This window comes from Labrus bergylta, chromosome 5 (assembly GCF_963930695.1).
Source record: "Labrus bergylta chromosome 5, fLabBer1.1, whole genome shotgun sequence".
Classification (NCBI taxonomy): domain Eukaryota; kingdom Metazoa; phylum Chordata; class Actinopteri; order Labriformes; family Labridae; genus Labrus; species Labrus bergylta.
In genome coordinates this window covers 22,293,323-22,316,411 of record NC_089199.1, presented here as the reverse complement: position 1 = coordinate 22,316,411, position 23,089 = coordinate 22,293,323, and the positions used below count along the sequence as shown (strand labels likewise).

The 23,089-nt window shown below is 37.1% G+C and overlaps 2 protein-coding genes across 3 annotated transcripts in view; one reads left to right on the top strand and one right to left on the bottom strand.

Annotated features, from left to right (window-relative positions):
* The window catches only part of cenpp (centromere protein P), an 85,554-nt gene that overhangs the window by 32,287 nt on the left and 30,178 nt on the right, over positions 1–23,089 (bottom strand). The gene's annotated exons all lie outside the window — the stretch shown is intronic.
* On the top strand, positions 1,954–10,782 carry aspn (asporin (LRR class 1)). Of its 2 annotated transcripts, XM_020630754.3 has the most exons (9): positions 1,965–2,110; positions 2,274–2,335; positions 4,294–4,572; positions 5,597–5,709; positions 7,209–7,422; positions 7,753–7,863; positions 8,007–8,100; positions 8,364–8,502; positions 9,632–10,782. In XM_020630754.3, exons 3-9 carry the CDS (start codon positions 4,338–4,340, stop codon positions 9,827–9,829), a joined length of 1,104 nt encoding a protein of 367 aa, XP_020486410.1. In that variant the 5' UTR covers positions 1,965–2,110; positions 2,274–2,335; positions 4,294–4,337; the 3' UTR covers positions 9,830–10,782. The 2 variants fall into 2 exon arrangements, with proteins under 2 accessions (XP_020486411.1, XP_020486410.1); XM_020630755.3 differs by lacking the exon at positions 2,274–2,335 and having other exon boundaries at positions 1,954–2,110.

Genomic DNA, 23,089 nt, shown 5'->3' with positions numbered 1-23,089 from the left:
GACAAACTATTACTTGTTACAGTTGTATTGAAGATTTAGAAACTACTTGTGATAATTATGAATTTGCCTAAAATGCTGTGAACATTTAAAAAATGTCCTTTAAAGATTTAGTTGAACATGAAAGAGCTTAGAAGGCTTCTTGTGGATGAGATGATCATTTAACCAGATTGTTAATGGTTAGGAAAATAAGATTTCTCCATGGAGTAAATACATTGAAACCAGAACATAGACCAACTTCATTTTCGGTTCATGTCTCTGCCAAACCAGGGCATATTTGGATGGTCTTGCTGTGCCATAAGTTGTGCCTCAAAGTTCTTTTCCAGCTCAGCTCAGCAGAAAATACCAGCACTGAATGGAAAATGACATGGTGTAACTCGTGAACCCATAAGGAAGCAAGCTACTGTTAGCTTTTCCATTCTTGGGAGGCATTTCTCATTTTTGCCCCATGTGTAAAGCTTTGGACTTTCCTGTTGTGCCTTGTTAAGATGCACATAGATCAGATCGAGTAGATACTGCAAAGAATCACCTCTCTCTGCTTTTTAACTCATTTGTCTCAGCTTTCTGTTAAAAGGGGGAATCTGACAAAATACGAGATATCTACCACTTTCCAGTGACTCTGATGGTAACTTCTAAGTTTTAAGTTTCCAGTTTTGGTGAGATAGTTTGCAATTTTTTTGTTGGTTTTAATAATTCTCTTAACATAAGTGTGAGAATTTTGAAATGAGACAGAAAAAGTCTTTATTTTCACTTCTCTGTTCCGGCAAACGTATTAGGTCATTCAGAAATTGCTCTGTTATGTAACGGTTCTTACGGCTTTATTCAAACATGACAATGATATACAGACTGATCAACATTGCAGAGTGATACTCAATTTAACCAGTGGTCAACAATGAAGAGTGGTCACTGATGAAATAAGGAAGAATTAAAAAACTTTCATTAACATCCTTAACTATCGATCATCCTGACCATGAGGGACACTTGCCTCCCTTTTCCTACTGACGTATTTTTTTTTAGAATTTTGCCACTTCTTATTAATTTCTAGAGCCAATTCTTTTTGATCAGTGATGGTATGTACACTGATGCTTGATAGTCATTGATCACGTAATCAATGACTTAAAAGTGTGTTGGCACGCTTTGTCAAAAATAAGACTAACTTTTAATATTGCCAGGACAGATATTTGGGAAAATAAACTGGCTTAGTACAATTTGAGAAATTGCATCAAAAAGTCTTGAAAGGTCTTCATCAATATTTTCACTTCATTTAGGCAGTGTTATAAAAATTGTCATGACGATTCAAATGAAGATCAACCCCAACCTCATGGCAAGACACACTGCATCTCAAACATTCTCCTCTTGCTGATAATTTTTACTGGTGTATATCTGACTGTACTTTAGGTCAACAACGATGCATTAAATATTTGTTTGGAAAGAAAGTTACTTTATGTTAGAGCCAGGTGGAGGTACTTCTCAAAAAGATGTTGTTACCCTAGCAATTCCTGGCAGCGCTGGCTCACCTCCATTATTAATGTTGATGTTTCACTAAAGAAATCTAACAGTTACAACAGCTGCAACAGTCGTATTATCTTTGTCAAGCCAATGCCAGCAAACCTTAGTGTTAGAACCATTCATGCTAATGAAAAACATTTAATATGGCAGCAACCGTTTGAAGCGAGGGGAGGTGACAGACCTACCAGTTTGTTCTATAAAAAGACTTGAGCATTCAGGAGTCTGAAGCTTACTATCCTGGCATCACATTAAAGCTCCTGGTGAAAAGCACATGACTAAAGCTCAATAACTTGTCACTGAGACATACAGATGGTGTGATGAGAGAGAGAGAGAGAGAGAGAGAGAGAGAGAGAGAGAGAGAGAGAGAAAAGAGCTCTTAACTGAAACTGAACCTCTCACCCTAACAGCAGAGGTTTTCCGTCGGGGGGGGGGGGGGGGTGTTCAGGGGGCTGTTTTTTCCTGGAGAGAGAGGGTGATGCTGTTCTCCTTTCACTGGGAATGTATTGACTGAGGATCCAACTCTCAGCCTTCCAGCTGGACCCTGCTGTTGCACATCTCACTGCGTGGGGTTTAAACAAGGACACAAACACACCTGACGGCTGAGGTAGGACACACCCTGGATTTATTAACAAAACAGTTACCTCATCTTTTAAATTAGTTAGACAGTGTGGCTTGTTTTAACTTTAGAGAATACAACATTTCTCAGGTGTGTGACATAGTTTACAAGACTTCTGCTGGATGCATTAAATGGGGTGGATGTGTTTCAGGAGGGCCACAGGACCAAGTTGTAATTTTTGACAGGAAATCTTCCATTCAGCAGCTGATCTAGGTCTGTATTATAAGATAAGTGGATGTTTTATAAAATAGGATCTTTCTGACGCAATGTTTTCTTTTAAGTTAGAATTTTTGAGAACTGCAGGTAAACAGTCTGTGGTTTTGTTTTACATGAACAAGATAAATGGCAAATTCTGTAGGGAAGATGGTGTTTAGTGTTTCCGCTTGATATTGTGGTCTCTTGTAGTCATTACTCGTCTGGAGTCTTGGCTCGAGCTGATCTCATTTCACAAACATGCAAAGTAATTTTCCATAGTGTACAGACTTTCCAAAGTTGTAAATACAAACATGTGGGAAAATATTTAATTTATTTCAAATTTCTTCAGTTACTTCAAAATTCAGACTTTCTAGTACGGGTGCTGAAACCCTTCAAAGACTTCTTGTTTAACACAACTTTATCAGTAAGTTTGATTTTTTTTAAAACAACTTAAAAAAAAAGAAGAATATTTTTAGCTCTTTGGATTTTCACTGTATGTGTGACGTAAGCAAGAGGATGTCTTGAGCTGTTTACGTAAGAAGGACCTTTTCCGCTATTTCCAGACATTGCATTAAGGTAACCATTAACCCAAGAACCGTGACAGTAATTGGCAAATTATATCATGATCAACATATCACTATTATTTTTGCTTAAGTGGTATTGGCATACTGTATGTAAGTCCTTATAGACACTTGTTTGATTCAGTAACAGGACACAACAACAGAGGTATTACTGTATCTACATCCTACTGGAGAATACGTTAAGCAAACCCCCCAAAGTTGCCAAACGAAGATTATAAAAACAGCCTCCTTTAAGCTCAACGAGCACATGTGGCACAAAGACAGTCTGGGTGCAGAGGAAGGGTCTTTGCTAAGCGGTATTTGCTGTCGCAGCAGGATGCTCGACCACCATCACATAGTTGTGGGTGGACTGAATCCATCAAGATTACCAGAAGCACGCAACCAGACGATCTCAGCCTCACTCGGCTGGCTGTGTGAGTGTGTAATGAAGGAAGATATATAAATCATTGTATGAATCACCACAGATGCTGAATAGGTGAGAGCAGGAGAAACATTTATGTTGGCTGCAAGAACTCATTTCCAGTAGAGGTTTTCTGAGCTTCATGGAAAACTGTTAGAAAAAAGAGCAGTACTTACTGAAACTGATCACCCCAGGAACTCTGCATGCCCTTTCACTATGAATGTTTTAGCCAGACATTCCTCAATCAAGCTAATTTAATACTTTCCAGTATTTACTTATTTCTGCTGTTATATATTTTTCTCTGATAACCATCAGCATGACTACAATTCCAAGTTTGGTTCAATAAAGTCCATTGAACTATGAACTCATCCATCCATCTATCCCATCCTCTTTGTGTTTAGCTGGGAGAAAAACTGCTTTCATTTTTTTTTATTTGTTCGGCTGCTTTAATTTTACATAATGAAGCATCTGAAGAACCATTAATCTAGGCTTATTGAAATAGTTGTAAAGGAATAAAGGGGTCAAAATGTAGTTTAAGCTTTTGAAGATGTTCAAATTAGAGATTTCAATAACTGACTTTCAAAACTTCATACATGCGAAAAATTGATACTGTGGATTTGTGCGTTGTATATGCAAGTGACCTTAACTCCTTTTAGGTAAGAGGGGGCAAAGACCCAAGTTTGACTGGATCCTAATCATTATTTACAGTCCAAGCAGGTCTGATGTGTTGCTGGCTGCAAAATGATTAAAAAAGCATGTTCTTCATCAAATTGGTTGAAAATGATGAACAATGATGCTGTACATTTCAGTTGTTTTACTGTATTCATTTTAAAACCATCCTGAGCTCATAGGGTTCTGCATATCTATTCCATTATGGTGGAAAAAACAAAAACACTAATAAGCATTTCACTACCTGAACTGGAAATTATTTACTTAGTGCCATGACATTCCCTGTTTATACCTTTTTAAATCCTAACCTTTGTCTTTTTCTACAGATTTTCCTCATTGTTGTCATACTGACCAGTCTCCTAATAAAACCATGAGGGTCTTCCTCCTGCTTTGCCTACTGATGCTGGGCAATGCCAAACCCTACCAGCCAATCAACGTCATGGACTTCATGAAAAACTATGACATCATGATGGCAGACTCAAGTGATGATGACGATGATGATAACGATGACAACGATGATGACGATGATGATGATGATTATGATGATGATAACTGTCCAGCTGGGTGCCATTGCTCACCCAGAGCAGTGCAGTGCTCTGACCAGGGTTAGAACACACATAGCTTGAACACATCTGAATCCATAAGTCACTGTGAACACAAAGTGTTGAAAGACAGCTTGAGCTCAATTAATTTGAACAAAATCAAACGAAAGAGAATGCAGATAAATTGAATATTGGCGAGGCTGTATTTCAGACATAGGCACAAAGTCGTAGGTCGAGTGCCATTGATAATCACAGACATGAAATTGCTTCTATATAAGAATTTAACGTACGGCATACATTTGGAAAAAGAAAAAGCAACTACAGATAATAAATGTATCAATCTATTAATTCATTCAGCAATACTAGTGCTGTAACTTCACAATAGTCAGACTGTTGCTCAGCAACACAAACATGTTCCAACGCAGTTCTGATTTTTGTGTATGTTCGTGCTGTGATGTGTAAATGTATCTGAATATTTACATTCATCATTATCATGCACTGGGTGGGCTGCTGGGTGGTGCAGTGGTTAGTTGTGAGGAGTTTGCATATTTTTCCTTGTATGCATGGTTACCATTTCAGGGTGAACCACATTTCTCTGTAAAATGACATCACTTCTAGCGCCTGATGATCCCAAATAGGATAAGTGGCATAGATACCGGATGGATGGATGCAACAGGTTAAATTATAGTCTATTGACATTTGCTTTGGTGGCATGTGTGCTTCAAAGTTACAGCTTGAGCTAAAACAAAAAGAACAATTGCTGTAACTTTAATTAACTGTAATCACAAAACCTTAGATGAAGTGATACATTAAAAATGCCAGCTGTGCTCATTTCTAGTGCTTATGGAATACCTCTAATCAAATCAAACTTCAACTGTTTTGCAAAGCCATCAGTGGCTTATGTATGTTTGTGATTTATCAGCTTCCTATGTCAGTAGTTGAGACCTGAGATGGCAGACTTTAATTAAGAAAACCACATTAACGTCTTCACCAGTACATCTATTTGTTTATCAAAGCACAAAGCACATTTTCAGTTGTTTTGGTTCAACTCTGGTCTTCAATAGGACATTTGTGTTTCTGCAAACAGGTCAAATCTCTGTTCCAGAAAAGATCCCTGAAGACACTGTGATTCTTGACCTACAGAACAATGATATTACTGAGATCAAGGAAGATGACTTCAAAGGCCTCAAAAAGCTCCATGTAAGTTATACATTCAAGTGCTCTAAACTTCACAAAGTAATTAAAGCTTTAAACATAAATGTGAACAGACATCTGGCATGTCTGACGTTAAAGATGTAAAGATTGACATCATTCCATCTGCTATAAAACAAAGCACTTGAGCAAAAAACTTAATTCCAGTCACATCATTAGGGGCGCCAATCTCTGCTCTCCCAATTAAAATTAACCAAAAGGATAAACAGATGGTGTCAACACATCAGTGCAGCACAGTTAAGCTTTGTTAGAGCTAGACTCCAAATTTAAGCAATGAAACACCAAAAAATTATATCTTTGCTACAAACAACTCGACAAAAATTGGGTAATTGACGTTGTTATCAAGACTCACACAGAGTGTACACATATCGCATCTTAAATCAGAACATCAGCAGCAGGAGCAGCAGCTTCCTTTATCTATAAACACAGGATGCATGAAGTACATTCAGGCTTTAGAGATGTTATTTTTAAGCCTAAAAATATGATTTGGGGTGCGTTTACATGCAGACAGAGTTGGAGTAACATAGGCAATTACACAAACAGCTGGATTGATCAAAGTGCAAGTAGTGGATCTGTTTTGTCAGATGTGCATGAGAAAGGCAAATGAAAAACATTGCTGAAATGCTTCCTACAGTATGTGCTATGCTACACAATCATCTCTGGGAGATGTACCCAAGTTTATTTGAACTGCTGCGTAAAAATATGCACAAGCATTAGATGCAATGTAACGTTCACATGTTTCAGTCACAACCAAAATGGCAGATTCACCAAAGAAAAAAGTAAAAAGGCCAAGAAACTATTGTTATAAAGTCACTGAGACACTAGGTTTATCTGTGTATCTGTAAATTTATTTATAAATGTAAAAGATGAGATTTAAATTTTAAGGTAAATCAGTTTGTATCAAATTCCAACAAATAACAGGAACATCACTTAAACCATCAACTCTGGTCATCAAGGGCATTTGAACTGCATGTTCACATAAACTATTTTGTTGTTCTACTGCACAATACTTTCAAAGGACTTCTGATCCAGTGTTCAAACAATGACTAACCTCTATACCCACATAAAGTCTATATTTGGTTTAGAACTTTAGAGGAGACACATTCAGATTCAAAATGCATGTATAACAACAAGATCTTCAAGCTTTAAAGAGACAAGAGAAAAGGAACAGCTCAATAATCATCCCACCTGCAGCCCTGGGAGGTTATGATCCCTCTGTATGAAACTCCCACAGAGTATTGGTCTTACAGCTGGTCTGTCTTTGATCTTGCTTAGGTTTTCCCAGCTGGGAATAAACCACATCAAGGACCAAAATAGCTGGATTATGTTTTACAGTTACAAAGAAAACCATGTAAACAATTTGCAATTCCAGTTCTGTGCTAAAGTGTTACAAAGAAAAGCCTTTGCATTCTTACACCTGTTGAATGTAATGAAGCATTTTGTGAACATATATTAACTTTTATTTGGATTCCAATCTGCCATAACAGGGACTGTTTTTGATCAACAATAAGATCTCTAAGATTCACCCGAAGGCCTTCAAAAACATGGACAATCTGAAACTGCTGTACCTCTCTTACAACCTACTGACTGAGATCCCTGAAAACCTGCCTCCCAACGTCGTCGAGCTTCGCTTTCATGAAAACAAGATCAACAGAATCCAGAAGGATGCATTCAAAGGTCTGAGGAAACTCCATGTGCTGGGTAAGACTTAGTTTAAGCTTCCTGTAACAGATTTGCAATAACCTACACCCAGACCATGTTTGGCATTGCTATTACAAAGTGTCACCTACAGGGAAAAAAGGAAGGTAAGAACCTTTTCAATGCTAATTTAACTTTTTCAAAGGTTTTCCAAGATAGTTCTTTGATTCATTGTATTTTAAGGTATGTCAAGAAAGACTACCAGATCTATTAGAACAACTGATAAAATGCCATCACAAAATACACCTATTGCAATAAACTTGAAATACAGTATGTTCTTTACTATCACCAAGAAAGATAAATTATCCAGGATAATTGTGCTTGTCCAAACAGAGCTGGGTGCCAACCCGCTTGCCAACAGTGGGATTGAGCTTGGAGCATTTAATGGTTTGTCGAGCCTGTACATTGGCATGGCAGAGGCCAAACTTACTGCTGTACCAAAAGGTAAATTATCAAGCAATATGCTTATTCAAACAAGTGAATGTTCACTCTTTTATGATAATGTTAGTATTTTATTTTATTTTTTAAGAAATGACCTAAGCACGTTTTGCCTATTAGTAATGTTTGGTGTGTTTTGTCTTAACCAGACCTCCCAACATCCATCACACAGCTGAGCCTGGACTACAACAAGATAGTAAAGGTGGAGATAGAAGACTTCCTCAGATACAAAAACCTGCAATGGTGATGAATAGCCTTCTTCATCCTAAAAAAAAATACATTTTACATAAGACTATTATCTAATTTAAGCTTTTCTTGATTCTATTTGGTATTTCTATAGATTTCATGTAATTTGATTGTTGTGAATGTTGTCCATTCAGCTGCCAAGTATCCTCAAACAAAAGTCTACATTTTGAAAGTTCACCTTTTATCCTTATCACAGGACAGTGGCTTTGTTTATGTCTAATCAAGAATTCTATATGTATGTGTTTTTTATTCCTTTACAGGCTCGGGCTTGGTTTTAACCAGATAAAATCTGTAGAAAATGGCAGCTTAGCCAGCATTCCAAGCATCCGTGAAATCCACTTGGACAACAATCGTCTGAGAAAGGTCCCACCAGGCCTCAGCTCCCTGCGCTACCTCCAGGTGAGATACATAATTTGCCCATTTGATCAGTAACAGTAGCTTAAAATGCCTGCCAATGCACTGACAAGAATGCTGTTTTTTTGTTGAAAGTAAATCAAGACAGGGCCTAAAGCTAATGAGCCCATTGTGAGAGCATGGCTCCTGAAAAGCCACATTCAGTTTGTGTTGTAAGTGTGTTTTTAATCAAGAACTAACAATAACTCTGGAACAACGTCTCCTTTTTAAATTTCAATATCCATAAGTCAGATATCTTTGGAGGTCATTTTTCTTCTTCTTAATAATTGCTTAACATAACCTGTAATGGTCATGCAGAGATTCAACTATAATTTCAACAGATACAGAGGGCAAAATAAGACCCAGTCCTCCTCCTTTTCTTTGCCATGTCCTCTCGTTAAATTTAGGACATCCTGAGGTAATCAAATTCTCCTAAAAACCCTCAAGTGGAAGAATTTTCAGGGGCGTCCCGAAATGATTGAACCAGCTCAGTGAATTCTCCTTAATCTAATTTCCTGTAATTGCAACAGCACTTTTTACTCCAAGATCCATCCAGATGCCTGGATGCCTGGTTTCACATGTCTGCACAAAGAACACTCAATTTGACAGTGTGTATCTATGCATCTACTTCTTTTCCTCAGTACCCTTCACTAGGCTACTCTTGTGGTGTATTTTTGTAGTTTTTTTTTTACATAATGTGCACTATCTACATTTTGGCAACACAAATCCAACCATCCACCTTATATTCCAAATTAATCTCAGGGAATACAAACACCACCAACTCTTTTCCTTTAATTTTGAATTGTGAAAGCTTAAGTAATTGTTAATGTTAAATGAAGTTTTCTGAAATCTACAAAGTGTAAACAATACAATGTCACAAAAAATAGGGACCATAAAGAGATTGTTCAACCGTTCTTCAAATATTTGAGCAAACTCACACATGTTACTTTCAATTAAGGAATATGGAGCTATTACATTTCCAACATTTCAATTTTAAATCAGACTTTTGGAGGTTGATTTTTTGAGTTCCCAAGGGATTAGCTGAACAACATTACAGCAAAACTCTTAATCATAGCTTGTTGACTGATGAGGCAGAGAAAACGCTAATAACAAATCTTCCTCTTTTTCTCTTTAGGTGATTTACCTCCATGGAAACAAAATCAGCAGTGTGGGACTCAACGACTTTTGTCCCATTAGTTTCAGTGTCAAGAAGAACCTATTTACAGGCATCAGTCTGTTTGCCAACCCAGTTAAATACTGGGACATTCAGCCAGCCACCTTCCGATGTGTGACTGGAAGGAGGGGGGTTCAGCTAGGAAACTTCAGAAAGTAGAAGTAGGAATTAGAAACAAAGCTTTTCTAAAAATTCCCAAGATTTGCCAATAGTTTTGAAAGTATAAGAAAGGGGCTGGATACAATTCTGAGTGCTTACGCAACATAAAACTGTCTTCCTTAAAAATAAGCTCTAAAATAAATTAGGAAACTGCCAGAAACTTTAGTATATATAGATTGATGGTACAATTTATAAAGAAATGTTTTCAGGCAACAGACAAAAAATAAACCAAATCAAATTAAAACTCTGATCTTGATTTTTAAGCAGACATTATTGCAGGGTGGAAAAAACAAACATAAAGGATATGCATTATGATTAAAATCAACACCAGACCCCTGCCAATCTTTGTGAGATACATTCCGTATGTGGATCAACTTTTGTTCCTCACTGTTTCCCAGTAGTAAAGCGCCACCCTGTGGTCGCTTTTGGAGCAAAACCACCCAATGACTTGCAATACTGTACCTTTAATGAGATACAATTCAAAAATACCTTTTCTTCACAACAGTTCTGAACAACAAAATGAACTATGGTTTTCATATTTAAACATATTTGTGAGATAAGGACCATACTAGACCCCAAAACAACTTGAACTTAAGTTAGCAGAGTTAATGAATTAATAATGCTGGCATTACTTAATGCAATAAATCACTGAAGTTTGTCTTGATGTGGGTATTTTATATTATCTCACTGCATGTCTGTATTGTCTTTATTTAGAAGCTGAGAGCTTCATGTTGGACTGGATGATACATTGGCCTTGATTTACACCCAAAGACTCACTTTGTTTTTAAGGAACTATAGCAACCAAGTTATTATTGAAATTGTTAGAAGGGAATGTAATTCCCAGCACGGAAAGTCAGAGAGTATATGTCTAACAAACATGTTTCCTGAAGATATCTCTCACTAAATGGTGCTATATTTATTAAGTGTGTCTTTAATAAAAACCTGGAACACCTTCCTATGTATGTCTTCACTTTTTGTCAAGATGAAAGTGGGTTTGAGCTGGCACGTTACATACTACATATTAGGTCAGATATTAAGCAACATAAACTTCACCATGTTTTTCAAACACTAATATATCTGTCCCTAGTCTGTCTACAAACCCCTCAATTATGAGAAAAGACCATCCTCTCCGTTTTTTGCCTGCTCCACTTTTTAGAAAATGTGTGCTCAAACAGGCCATTTGGAGATTTTCCTTTTATGACATAACAAAGGGCAGTAACCCCTCCCCCAGGTGGGTGACACTCCCACAGTCTGCCTTCTCACCATAAACAATAGGACATGGAGCAAGAAAGCCGAAGCTACACAAGCCTTTTTAAGGGGCGTGGTCAGACACAGCACATTTACATTTAAAGCTACAGACACAGAAACAGCCTGTTCTGAGCAGGTCTGAAATAGAGGGGTTTATAGGCATGATAAAAAACAGGATCAGAGTGGATTTTTGGCAAGAAACTTCACATATATGTTTTGGGGAGTTTTGAGATTTATTTAAACTGGTTGAAAAGTATAATTTGTGACCTTTAACATACGATTTGCCTTTTGAGCTATGACTTTCTTACATTTGTTTAACTTTAATTGCCATATCATCTTGCAGGAGAAAGTTATTAAACATACTGTATACAAAAAAAAATCAAAAAGCAAGGTATCCATGAGGAGACGATGACAGGAAAAAACAATGAAAGGTGCTTAAAAAAGGGTATAAATCTTCAATTGTTTACTCCTTAAATGTACATAAATGTCAAACCAAATTTGGACTGAATGTCCCAGAAGAACTGCAATTAAATGTTGGAATAATTAATTGTTGGAATAATTTGCCATTAGTTGTCTTTAAGCCTAAAAAAGGCCTGACAGTGCCGTCACATCTTAAAATGCCCTGTTTAAATTATACAAAAACACAGTAAGTCTTGACATTTAGAGAAGCTGCAACCAACAAATGCTTGTCATATTAAAATCCCAAAATGACTAATTATAACTCAGTTTTCAGAATTATTTTAGATACAATTCTTTTGATATAGTATTAGATAATAAAGAAACTTGTCAAACATTATTTATAATATTCTTTTCCTAAGGATTGCCTTTTTTAAAATGATTATAATGACATGTGACAGATCCTTCCAAACTCTTCCCTTTTCAAAATAAGAGAGTAAAAATAAGTGACACCATCCTCCTCGAAAAAACTGACAGTTCAGCTTTTCACCAGCAGATGTCACTGCAATTTAACAATTTGAGTTCCCCTGGTTTCATTTGAGGCCTTGATACAAAGAACATTACAACACCCAGGGAGTGATTGATTCAGATTTCAAGTCTATATCAAGTCTGTTTTTTGATTCCTTTACCATTGTTCTACTATTCTGCAGTTAACCAGCATGTACAGAGTATAACTGTTTCCTGACATTTAATTAGCTTTTCTATTCCCTTACAGCCTAAAAGAGAATTCAATAGAAGCCAGACTTAGCACACGATATGTCAAGCATAAGAGGTCTACTAAAAGTTACAAATTGTTACGATTCGTTGATTAAATATTTACAGTGACTTTTCATGCAGATTCCCTGTTTGTTATAGCTGCAGAACTTCTAAATAGTTTTACAGAATTGGGGGTTTTCACTTACATGTAAAAAAAAAAAAAAAAAAAAAGAAGAAGATTCAGGCATGAAAAATGTGAGCTGGTTGGAGTTTTTTTTAAATATCAAATCAAGTAGGGTAACCCTGATCAAGGGCACATGTTTTGTCAAATACAGTTTTTAATCTCCACCAGAACTCCTACTGGAAAAATAATCTTAATCAAAACTGGTGGAGATTCTTTGCAAAACCAATAGGTCCAGTTACTCTCTTTCAAATGCTTTCAACAATATCACCAACTTCCCCAGAAAATGTAATTTACTTAACTGTGTCTCAATCATATTATTTGCACCTGGATCAAGGCTATGTCCATATGGAGCTCTTTTCCTATCTGTGTCCAGCAGCACCGTCTTTTTTCAATTTGACAGCATGACTTTTTGATTTCACGCTCTGATTTTGTAATGCTTTTCCTAAAAACCCTGCCCTTTTGAAAAGCTGTAAAAAATCTGAACATGAAATCAATACGTCATGCTCTTATATTGAAATACCTAACTTTTGAATAAAGATGAGGAAAAAAGCTCCATGTGTTTTAAAAGGACTGCTACTGACTGACTGACTGTTGTCATAACAGGTTCCCGAGAGGCTTGTGTCGTAAACAATAAAAATAAAACAATCAACTTAACTCATGTTGACAACATTTGTGAGATCAGATACAAAAACAGAAAAACTTCAATTCACACTTAAAGTGAACATTTAGTCTTGCACAATGTCATGAGTATGTGTGGGCTGCTGCATTGATTCAGAATTAAATGTTTTTTTATTTGAATGGTGCTATTTTATACTCAAAGTAATCTTTATAGTTTGTTTGGAATATGTTGACAGCATCAGCTTTACTTTTATCCTGTTATTTGTAGGCTATACATACTTATCTTTAAAAGGGGTTCAGAGTGGCTGAAGCCGGTCATTTTAAAAAATATTTTGAGAAACAGCCATACATTCTCCTTTTCACAACTTAGATTATACCTACAGTGGCTTAGTTTATTAATGAATTGCGCATTGTTCTCTAACATTTTTAATGTTTGTTCACAAAGTACTCTAATCTCATCAATTTTCCCCTTCACTTCTCCATATGCACATGCACACCTGCACCTCCGTTTAATCTGCTTTGTCTATTACTTTTTGCCTGTTTTTGATGGTTTGACAGTAGTCTGTTCATCAGCAGCATGTTTCATGACGACGTCCTGTTAACCCCACAAATGTTCCATTCGATTTTCCATTCCCATAACAGCTGATCTGCGTGGAGGTTCGTTTTATGCGATCGCAGTGATCCAAAACTAAGAATGCAGAGAAACATGGACATAACTATAAAAACAACAGCACAAGAAGGTTTGATTTTAAAACGAGACCTCACAGCTCAATCCAGGGACGTACAACCAAATGTCTCTCTGTCAAACATAGCTTGCACACGTAAGCGAAAGGTGGAGAGCAAGGGGAGTCTGAAAATTAGTGTAGTGATCGTGACTGGGGGGGTATTAAACAGATAGAAAATGGGTAAGTTTTTGACAATTATTCCCTTTTTTATTATAGTTTCATTGTTTTGTATTGCATTGTTCATTTGCCGTTGAGATCTTTATCTGCTGGTCAACTCCAAGTCGTACCGGCAAAAAGCTGTTAAATATCTGCTAATGTATACCCTGGTCCAGAATTTATAAAAGCACAAAAATTGTGATGTGGTTTACAAACAAAGTAAAGAAGCGTTTCATGGAGATAAGTATGAAAAACTAGCAAGAATTGATCACCTTTATGAGCCAGCTGTGGCTAAAAAAGGAGAGCAAGCCTATGGCAGGAAAGAGGTGAACAAGTAAGTGACGGGGGTAGTAGGTCTTGTCTCTCCCTGAAGGGGTTCCTGACGCGTCATAACCACCAGCTCACTATACATTATCCCGCTTATTGCACCAAACATACAGTACATAAGAAACCAATAATTTGATGCTAAATATTGATTTGGAAATGAATTCATAATTTTAAGAATGTTTTTTTCTTACGCTAAACAAATAGTTGGAATCTACAGTGCATAGCAACAGTTTATTCTGTAGTCTTAATAAAATAAAATAAAATAGCTTTCATAACTTACATTATACTGAACTTTTCCACCGATGGCGAATTGAGACAAGGTGAAAATATCAGTTTTGTTATGTGTTAACTTCATGTGCCATCTTCAGTTTTGTCACTTTCTCTATTCGAGCGTACAGTTTTTACATCCTTTAGCCAATTTCCTCCATTTTGAACCTCTTCCTTCTCTTTTTCCCCAAAGTAAACAGATCAACGTCTTAACCGGACTTCTTTTTCCGTGGATTGATATGATTACAATAAGTCCTCCAGAATCTATGATAAAGCTGTGTCCCTAGCAACCATGTGCTTTTCTTAGCAACGGTTTGTTCTTAATTACAGTGATCTATCAAGGGATAGCTGACCACTGCTGTATGTAATTGGCCAATCAGATTCAAAAGATTTTCAACTTGAGCCCTTAGCCTTTCTGCTGCAAACACTCTCTCCTCATTGAAAACAATTGAAAAAAGACGCTGGCAAAGAAAAGAACGCTAGGTGGACTGGACACGAGGTCTAAGTCTTGTTTAAACAATTGGCCATTAGTTATGAAATTATATCTATTCTTACAAAAATGTCCAGTAAATTGATTCAGTTGCTTATTATAAAGTGTCTTTATGGGGGTTCAACGTATGTTTTGGGAGGTGCTGATTATTGATGCAGGAAAAAAAGAGTTGCCATTGCAAGACATACATTCAAGAATGTGATCAAACCATGTAAAAACGTGACAGTCTGTGAGTGTTTACTTTGCCTTCTCAGTCTCTTTGGGAGGCCCCTGTCAAACAGCAGTCAGCACTCAGCAGACTCCCAGAAACCCAACACCTGCCAGCGGAATTCATCTGATCCATCTGAAATTGATATCTACAGTCCTCAGAAATTAAGACCGAGCTACAGTACAGAAAAACCATGCAGTTCTGTGGCTGGTTTGCTTCTCAACTGTTTTGTCTTTTAAATTGAAGACTTGTTGTTCTGTGGGTAGGGTGGAGGGGAGCTGCCTCTTTCTCCAGGAAACATATGGAACAGATCTGCTGGTTGGCCAGGCCTCATTCTGCCACGTCTCAAAGCCACACACACACACACACACACACACACACACACACACACACACACACACACACACACACACACACACACACACACACACACACACACACACACACACACACACACACACACACACACACACACACACACACACACACACACACACACACACACACACACACACACACACACACACACACACACACACACACACATTCACAGAAAATGGTTCTAACTTCAGGGCTTTTACCCCTCTTCATCCAATGTTTTTACCCTTCTCCTATCTTCTATTTCACTCCTGTCATCCCCTCTCTTGTCCTTTGCTTTCCTTCATTCAAGACTTCTCTCAACCAGCACACTTTGCTGCACAGACGAGTCTTTGTGAGAATCTAATCACCAGAAGAAAAAAAGGTTGTCTATGATGGAGAATTTCTCACCCAATTCAGTTGCTGCCTCATCTAAAAAAGAAACAAAAAGAAACACTGCAAAGGTTTGACCTGGTGAAAGAAAGCCAGCTCAGAAATGCAGTCTTTTTTGTACTGATTGAAACCATCAGTATCAAACAATACTTATGGCAGTCACGTGTCAATTTAGAGCAGATAACTTGTCAAATGATCAAGGCTTACAGGGGTTCCATTGTACAGGGTATCCAACATAAACAGTGCTGCTAATCCACACATGAAATACCATATTAAATTAGTAAATGGTAAATGCGTGCAATAGAATGGCGCTTTTTTGGCCTTCCAACCACTCAATGCACTTTACTTTATATGTAAACATCTACTCCATTAACACTACTGTAAATACTGATGGCACAGGCTGCTTACCTGTACATTGGGATCTAATCTAACGCATTCACACTTACTCACTTTGACAACCTTTGGAATTATATGTTTTTATATTTTATTGCAGTAATAACAACAGGACAGCAGAGAACATCACAATGAAGAGAAAAGTATTTACAAGATTGGAAAAGTTGTGGACAATAAAATAATTCCCTTCACCGAAATAACTGGCAAATCAGTTCAACTCTACAACAAATAATACAAAATCAGGATATAAAAAATATTTGGTAATACTTAGATTTCAGTAAAGCAATATAGCATGGCTTTGTAGTGAAGATGATGCAATACTCAAAGAAAGAATGTTTCAGTCACTCTCATCTTTTTACCCACTTTAATCATCAGTCCTCAACAGGACTCAAAAAATTATTTAATGAGAAAAGCTGCTGGACACTTCTTTATGTCTACACCTTTTTCGGTAAAAACAAAAAAATCCATAAAGTGTGCTGGATTTATTGTGCCTACTGAGGAACATGTTGTGTAAGGTCGTTTAACTGCCTGGGAAGATAAATCAGTGGTTTCTCACTGCAATTCAAACATTTTAAACGCAAAAACAACACATTCAGATTCCTCCGTAAAAGCTTCTACGCGTCTTCGTCTTTCTTTCTACTTATCCCAGTTTCCCATGCCAGGAGTCCCTCGTGAAACTCATAAATTAAAAATATGCGATTGCCTCTGATGGGATCAATAAGGTACATCTATCTATCTTATCTATCTGATGAACTGCATAGCTTGTACCCTCAACTGCTAGATGGATGGACAGCGCAAACAAGGATCAACTTTTCTATTTAAAAGCTTGTCTGTTAATGATATTAAAGTTATTCATTTCACAACAGAATTAAATTACTTTTTTTTCCACACACTAGTTGTCCCTAAACCTAGATTAGAGTTGGGAGTGTTTTGGTATTTGTTTTACTCCAATCTGACTATTATAACAAATCTACTTTAAAATGTCAACTGAGGGGATTTAACTTTACTGGTCAGCATTTTAAGGTGTTTAGAGAAAAATTAGGATAAATCTATCTGAACTTGTGTTTGATGATAATTAGTTATTTGATGCCCAGAGTGTCAGAAATGTTTTGCATCAAAGTACGGTTGGGAGAAACATTGGGATGTATGACATTTCTAACAATTTCTTTGACATGTTTTTCTTAAGAGGATCCTGAAAATGACCTTGATTATGCTGTGAGCCTGGAAGAAGCTGGTTGGAGGCTAACAAAATAACAGAGGGGGCTAAGAAGGGGCTCAAGTTTCACAAGTTGGACAATGTGGGCAATGTTAGAGCCATTAAGCATTACTACTGATTCAGCCGCTCATTTAACAAGAGATCTGAAGACCTCATCCATCACTCCACAACTTACTAATGAATTCATGGCTTCTGAAATCCTCTTCCACAACACCTCTTTATCCTCATTAACTTCCCAGTAGGGTAATGTCAGCATTTGCATTCAAAACTTATGTTCCATCTTTAAAAGATTTACCACCCAGTTTCTAAAAAGGCCACCTGAAGTAACTTTGCTCTGGTATGTCAAGCTTCCCCAAGAAAGCTACACAAGCTCTCCCCTCCGGAGAACAAGAATAATCAAAGCCCATCAAGCAGATTAATTTTGAAAGATTTGTCATGACAATTGTGACATTGGGATTTGTATTAAATTGGGTGATCATCTAGCTGTGTGTGCTTCTTGACCAGTCAGACTTCTAGTTAGTTGTGTCACTGAGTGTAATGGTTCATGTGGCAAGTACAGTATGTCAAAGACTTATTAGGAATTGGGTATAGCAATTGTATATAATTGTCTCTTTCAGGAGACATGTTATTGCTGACTGTTCATATCTCTTGACCTTTCAGACCTCTTTTTAGTAATATCACTGTATCCCCTTATCTCAGCTAGCAAAATGAGAAGTCCTTATCACTAATGGTAATACAATCTAGAAAACTATGTATCAGGTTGTTAAAAAAACCCTCTTTCTTTACACAAGTTAACATAAGAAATTACTTGAATCATCAAGAATAATTACACAACGTATTCATTGTTGTTGTTGTTGCTCTGTTTGTTCCTTTCCTTCTTCCTGCATCTCCTTTTATCTCACTTTTCAAGCACAGCACAGTTTCAGCAGATGGTTTTTCATCACCAGTCTGGTTTTGCCCAAGATCTCTGCCTTTTTCTTTGCTTCTAAATGTTGCTTAATGGTGTGCTCATTATGGATTAATGTTGGGTCTTTGTTGATAATATAGCAATGAGTAAGGTATTACCTACTCTTTTGTAAAGTGTCGTGAGATAACATTTGTTGTGAATTGGTGCTATACAAATAAAGATAGATTGAAAGTATGGATGAATTAATCAATCAAAGTTTCTATTTTTGACCTGAAAATCATGCTGTAGCATCTTTGAAGTAAAGAGCTGATGAGCTGATCATGTAATGCTACATGTTAGTCTATGGTAGCAGCCACATAGTTGCCAGCAAAGAAACAATGTTGACATACAGTGGAAAACTTGTTTTAGCGTTGAAATTTTGTGGCGTATTTGACATATACAAACTACAAACAAAAAATCAGGAGGAAAAAAATGTGATCCATGATATTAACCACAATAACAAAGTATTAAAATTAATAGAATAGAACAAAGTATAAGAGAATATCAGGTGATGTACAGTAGGACACGACAGTCTTCTTAAAGAGGTGGTTGAGGTGGAGGGATGGCCCAAAGGGAAAACAAGGAGACAAGTAAGCACAATATTTTAACTGATGTAAGTTTGGGTACCTTAAAACCATGCAGGATAAGATTCAGGTTCATGCATTAAATACAATTATGGCAGATAGTTAAAAGTCTCCTGTGGGATGTTTCCCTATCAGAGCCCTTTAAACCAGTTCATCAACAAGTTTTTTTAGTATTTGAAAAAAATCCCGCATGGCCACCTCAAACGAACCAGAACAAATAATGAGGCACAAGTCTCCCAAGACTGCGCCAGACACTTTCAGGGACGAGTCAAACACTTGAGGATGCCAATTCTCAGTGAAAAACTCTCAAAAGTTGGAGAAAATTGGACAGTTAGTCCGTCAGCACTCACTCAACACATAACGTACTATCCAGGAACACACCCACTCACCCATTTACACACACACAAAAAAACTTAAACATACACCACTAACTCATCCAGAGCAGAGCCAAAGCTAAATAAGGCCAATTGAAATTAAAATGTTTAGAAGAAGAACTGAAAGGCCTGTTTGTTAATGTGAGAGAATCCCAGCAGTGATGCTTTCTGCAGGGAACAGCCTGACATGAAAAATGAGCAACGTCGCCAAAGAGCTAATTGCTGTCTGGCTCTGGAGTGGAAAATTCTGACATATGATAAATGTGTATGAAAGATGTTGTGTACATGTGCGTGTGTGTGTGTGTGGTTGTTTGAAAGAGAGAATGTGTGTGTGAATGAGGGAGAACAAAGAGAGACTGTAGCCTAACTAGCAGCATTTAAATAGCCATTTGTAAATACTACATTACAAAAGAAGTCAAACCACACCTGATTACCAACAAATATTCCACTGCTGATGCGTTCCATCTAAAACATGTCATCAAAATTCCCTGAAAACAATTTCATCAAATTTACACTCATTACTTTTTTTTTGTTATTGTGCTTTGCATGAGAAGTGAGAAGACTCGTATCTTCACCGTATCTAGTCTTGGGATAGGGGGTTATAGGGGTTACTATTCAATATTTTTCTACATTGCAATACAGTAGGCAGGCCAATATATTGTGATTGCTATTATTTCATTTGGGGAAACTGCCATAGTATTAAGACCAACAGCCTTGTGAGCTCAGAATACCCAGCTTCAGTTATTTTACTGTAACTGGGGCCTCAATTTTTAGAATGAACATTGAGCTGTCTTGAAGACTTAAAACTAGCAATTAAGACCATACACGCATTAGGAAGATGATTACTGTGGGAAATCAAATGAGAAGTGGTCTCATTTTGTCATAGAACTCTGTGAGATCAGGTTTCTTTTGCAACCAGTGCCGTTGTTCCCTGCTTGTCTTTAGATGAATTCGGGTCTGAAGATACTCTGCTTAGGTTTTTAATTCTGTACCAGAAGTTGCAGAATTGCTAAACTTTTCATTTTCCTATGAAAATATGGGGTTGTCCTTTAAAACTGTCATGGCTTGAGTACCATGATCAAGTGCATACGGAGTTCCAGGTTTGTTTCTGTTTCTTTTCAAGTGACTTGGAAACAATTAAAGATAACAATAATTGGTTTCTTCCAAATGTATGTTATCCCTAATTATCTGGTCTTTTTTGGAAAGACCAGTACCCTTCTGCTTTTGTAAAAGTTAAGAGTTACACTTGCTGAACTCAAAGTCCACAAAAGTGTACTCTGCTGTTTTGGCTAAATGTGAGTGAATGATCTTGATTGTTTTATGAATTGGTTTCAAGAAAAAACTATGCAAGGACTGCTGTGTAATATCTGGATTATATTTTATTGGTCCCAAGTATCAATATAAAAATAATGTGAGCCTTCTGGTATTCAAACTGTAGTCTAAATGCAATATAAAATGTGTTCAGGGATTGAATCATCATTTGTAAAGGGCCTAGGGCAGATCAGAGAGCAAAAATGAGCAAGACAGAAAAATACAGACATATAGACAAAGCGACAAGCTGTTATTTCAGCCAGTAGCCATCTTAAAGCAAGAACTTTTGTAGAGCAGTCCAATAAAAATAGATTTTATCCAGATGGAGTCAACTGCTAGGCAGACAGCAGTGTTCTCCTCATCACAATTAGCACAAAGGGAAACCTTCAAGACCACAATGTCCTATTAAACAGACATGATTACATTAACATGGGAACTCCCCTGTCTCCACAAACACATGAAAAACGAATTGACTTTAGCCAAAAACAAAAATAAAGATGAACTGTAACTTGTTGTAGGGAAAAGACAGAGTGAGCTACTGTACGCCTGGAGAGGTATGATTCATCATCTAAAAAATGGACTGCATACAATTGCCAACTCTGCATGAACATAATTTTTCCTCAAAGAGTTGAGCTAAAATAACAACAAATCCAAAAACGAATGTTCCAATAACTAAACAATTTCAAACTATGAACTCTTCCTTTGCTACAACATGTACAGCAGTGCTGAAATCACTTGTTGAGATTACCTGCCTGTCAGTGGTCAAACTGAATAATTCAAGCTTCAAAATTGTGAAAAAATGCTTAAAGAAAGAATGTGCAAGTTTGTGATCCAGTAGATGTCGCCCTTGAGCACCAGCATAAAACCAAAACAAACTTCGGTTTGGCAACACCTCCTCCATACTGAAGCCTCCGCTCTCCAGCGACACACATCTAACCCCTCTCCCCTCACGTTCTCACAAAGGAGTTATCAAATTGGAACGCACCATAACTGAGTACTAAGCGCAAAGCACCACACGCAAGCGACGGTTGAAGTTGCCCTTGTCTTGTGTTAGCAGGCTAAAGGTAGTGCTCTTTAGTTAGCTCGTAGCTTCACATTGCATGTACATTTACACAGCATGACCATGATCTAAAAAAAGCTTACGTGACATTCAAATAAGCAATGAGTACAGTATGTTATTCTCCTTGTCTGTAGTCCCTCACTTAAACAGCTTTCATACGCAAGGGGATGAGTCCATCTAAATACGATGTAAACACGGCTCAGACAACGTCACAGACAGCAGGACTCGCTCGTCTCACTCATGGTAGTCTTTGTCCTCAGTCATGATATTTACAGAGGATATACTGGATTTCTGCTGTATTTATGTGTAAAACGTAGCACATTCTTCCTTTAAGAAACTCTTCAAAAGCCCTTCTTTATTTGACTATTTGATGTTAAACCAACGTGCATTTAAAAAAATAATTCAAATAAAATTGTGATGTTCAATTTTTAAATGATAATTGTGATGCTTACATGGACAACGTCCATAAAGTGTAGAAGCGTAGTGATATTTCAAAAATAATGATGCTATATTATTACTACAAAACCAGTAAAAAACAATTAACTCAATAAAAACACACATATATACACAGTATATTTAATTATAGAAATAAAATTGAATTGGTGCCTGAAACACAAAGACTCTGAGCCCCCACATTTTAAAATCTGTCTTCCAGATCCAAGGCACACAGAGTGCTGCTAGTTTTAAGTAAGCCTCTACCTTCTGATTGAAAAATACGATACATTCTGAGCTGTGACAGATGACCTTAAGACTAACAAATTCACTGAGTGAAAACTTTGAACACACCAGGGGTTCACAAAAATAACAGTAATAGATCTAGATTGTGAAATGCCAATTCAGCATGAATCACCTTTGAGCCAATGCTTAACTGTACCTTAGTTTCTGTCTGGGAAAAGGAAAATCTCAGGAATGCTTGGATAACAAATCCAGTAGTCATCAGAGAACAGAAGACTATCCAATTCCACCGCACACTGAAGCCCAGTCAGCCAGTCATACTATTCATATGTCTCATACTGGTTTACGCCAAGCCATCATGTCTCAATCGACAGTGTAATCAGAGTCAGTCTCTTGTCCAGTACCAACAGAGACCATCATCAACACACAAACCCTGCTGACACGGCACAGAAGGTACAAAAGATCTTGTTTTATTTGCCAAACGTTGGCAGTTAAAAGAAAAGCTATTCCAAAGATGTCCCATTACTTTCAATACAATTACAGTAGCTTCGTAATTACTCAGTATACTACTTCCTC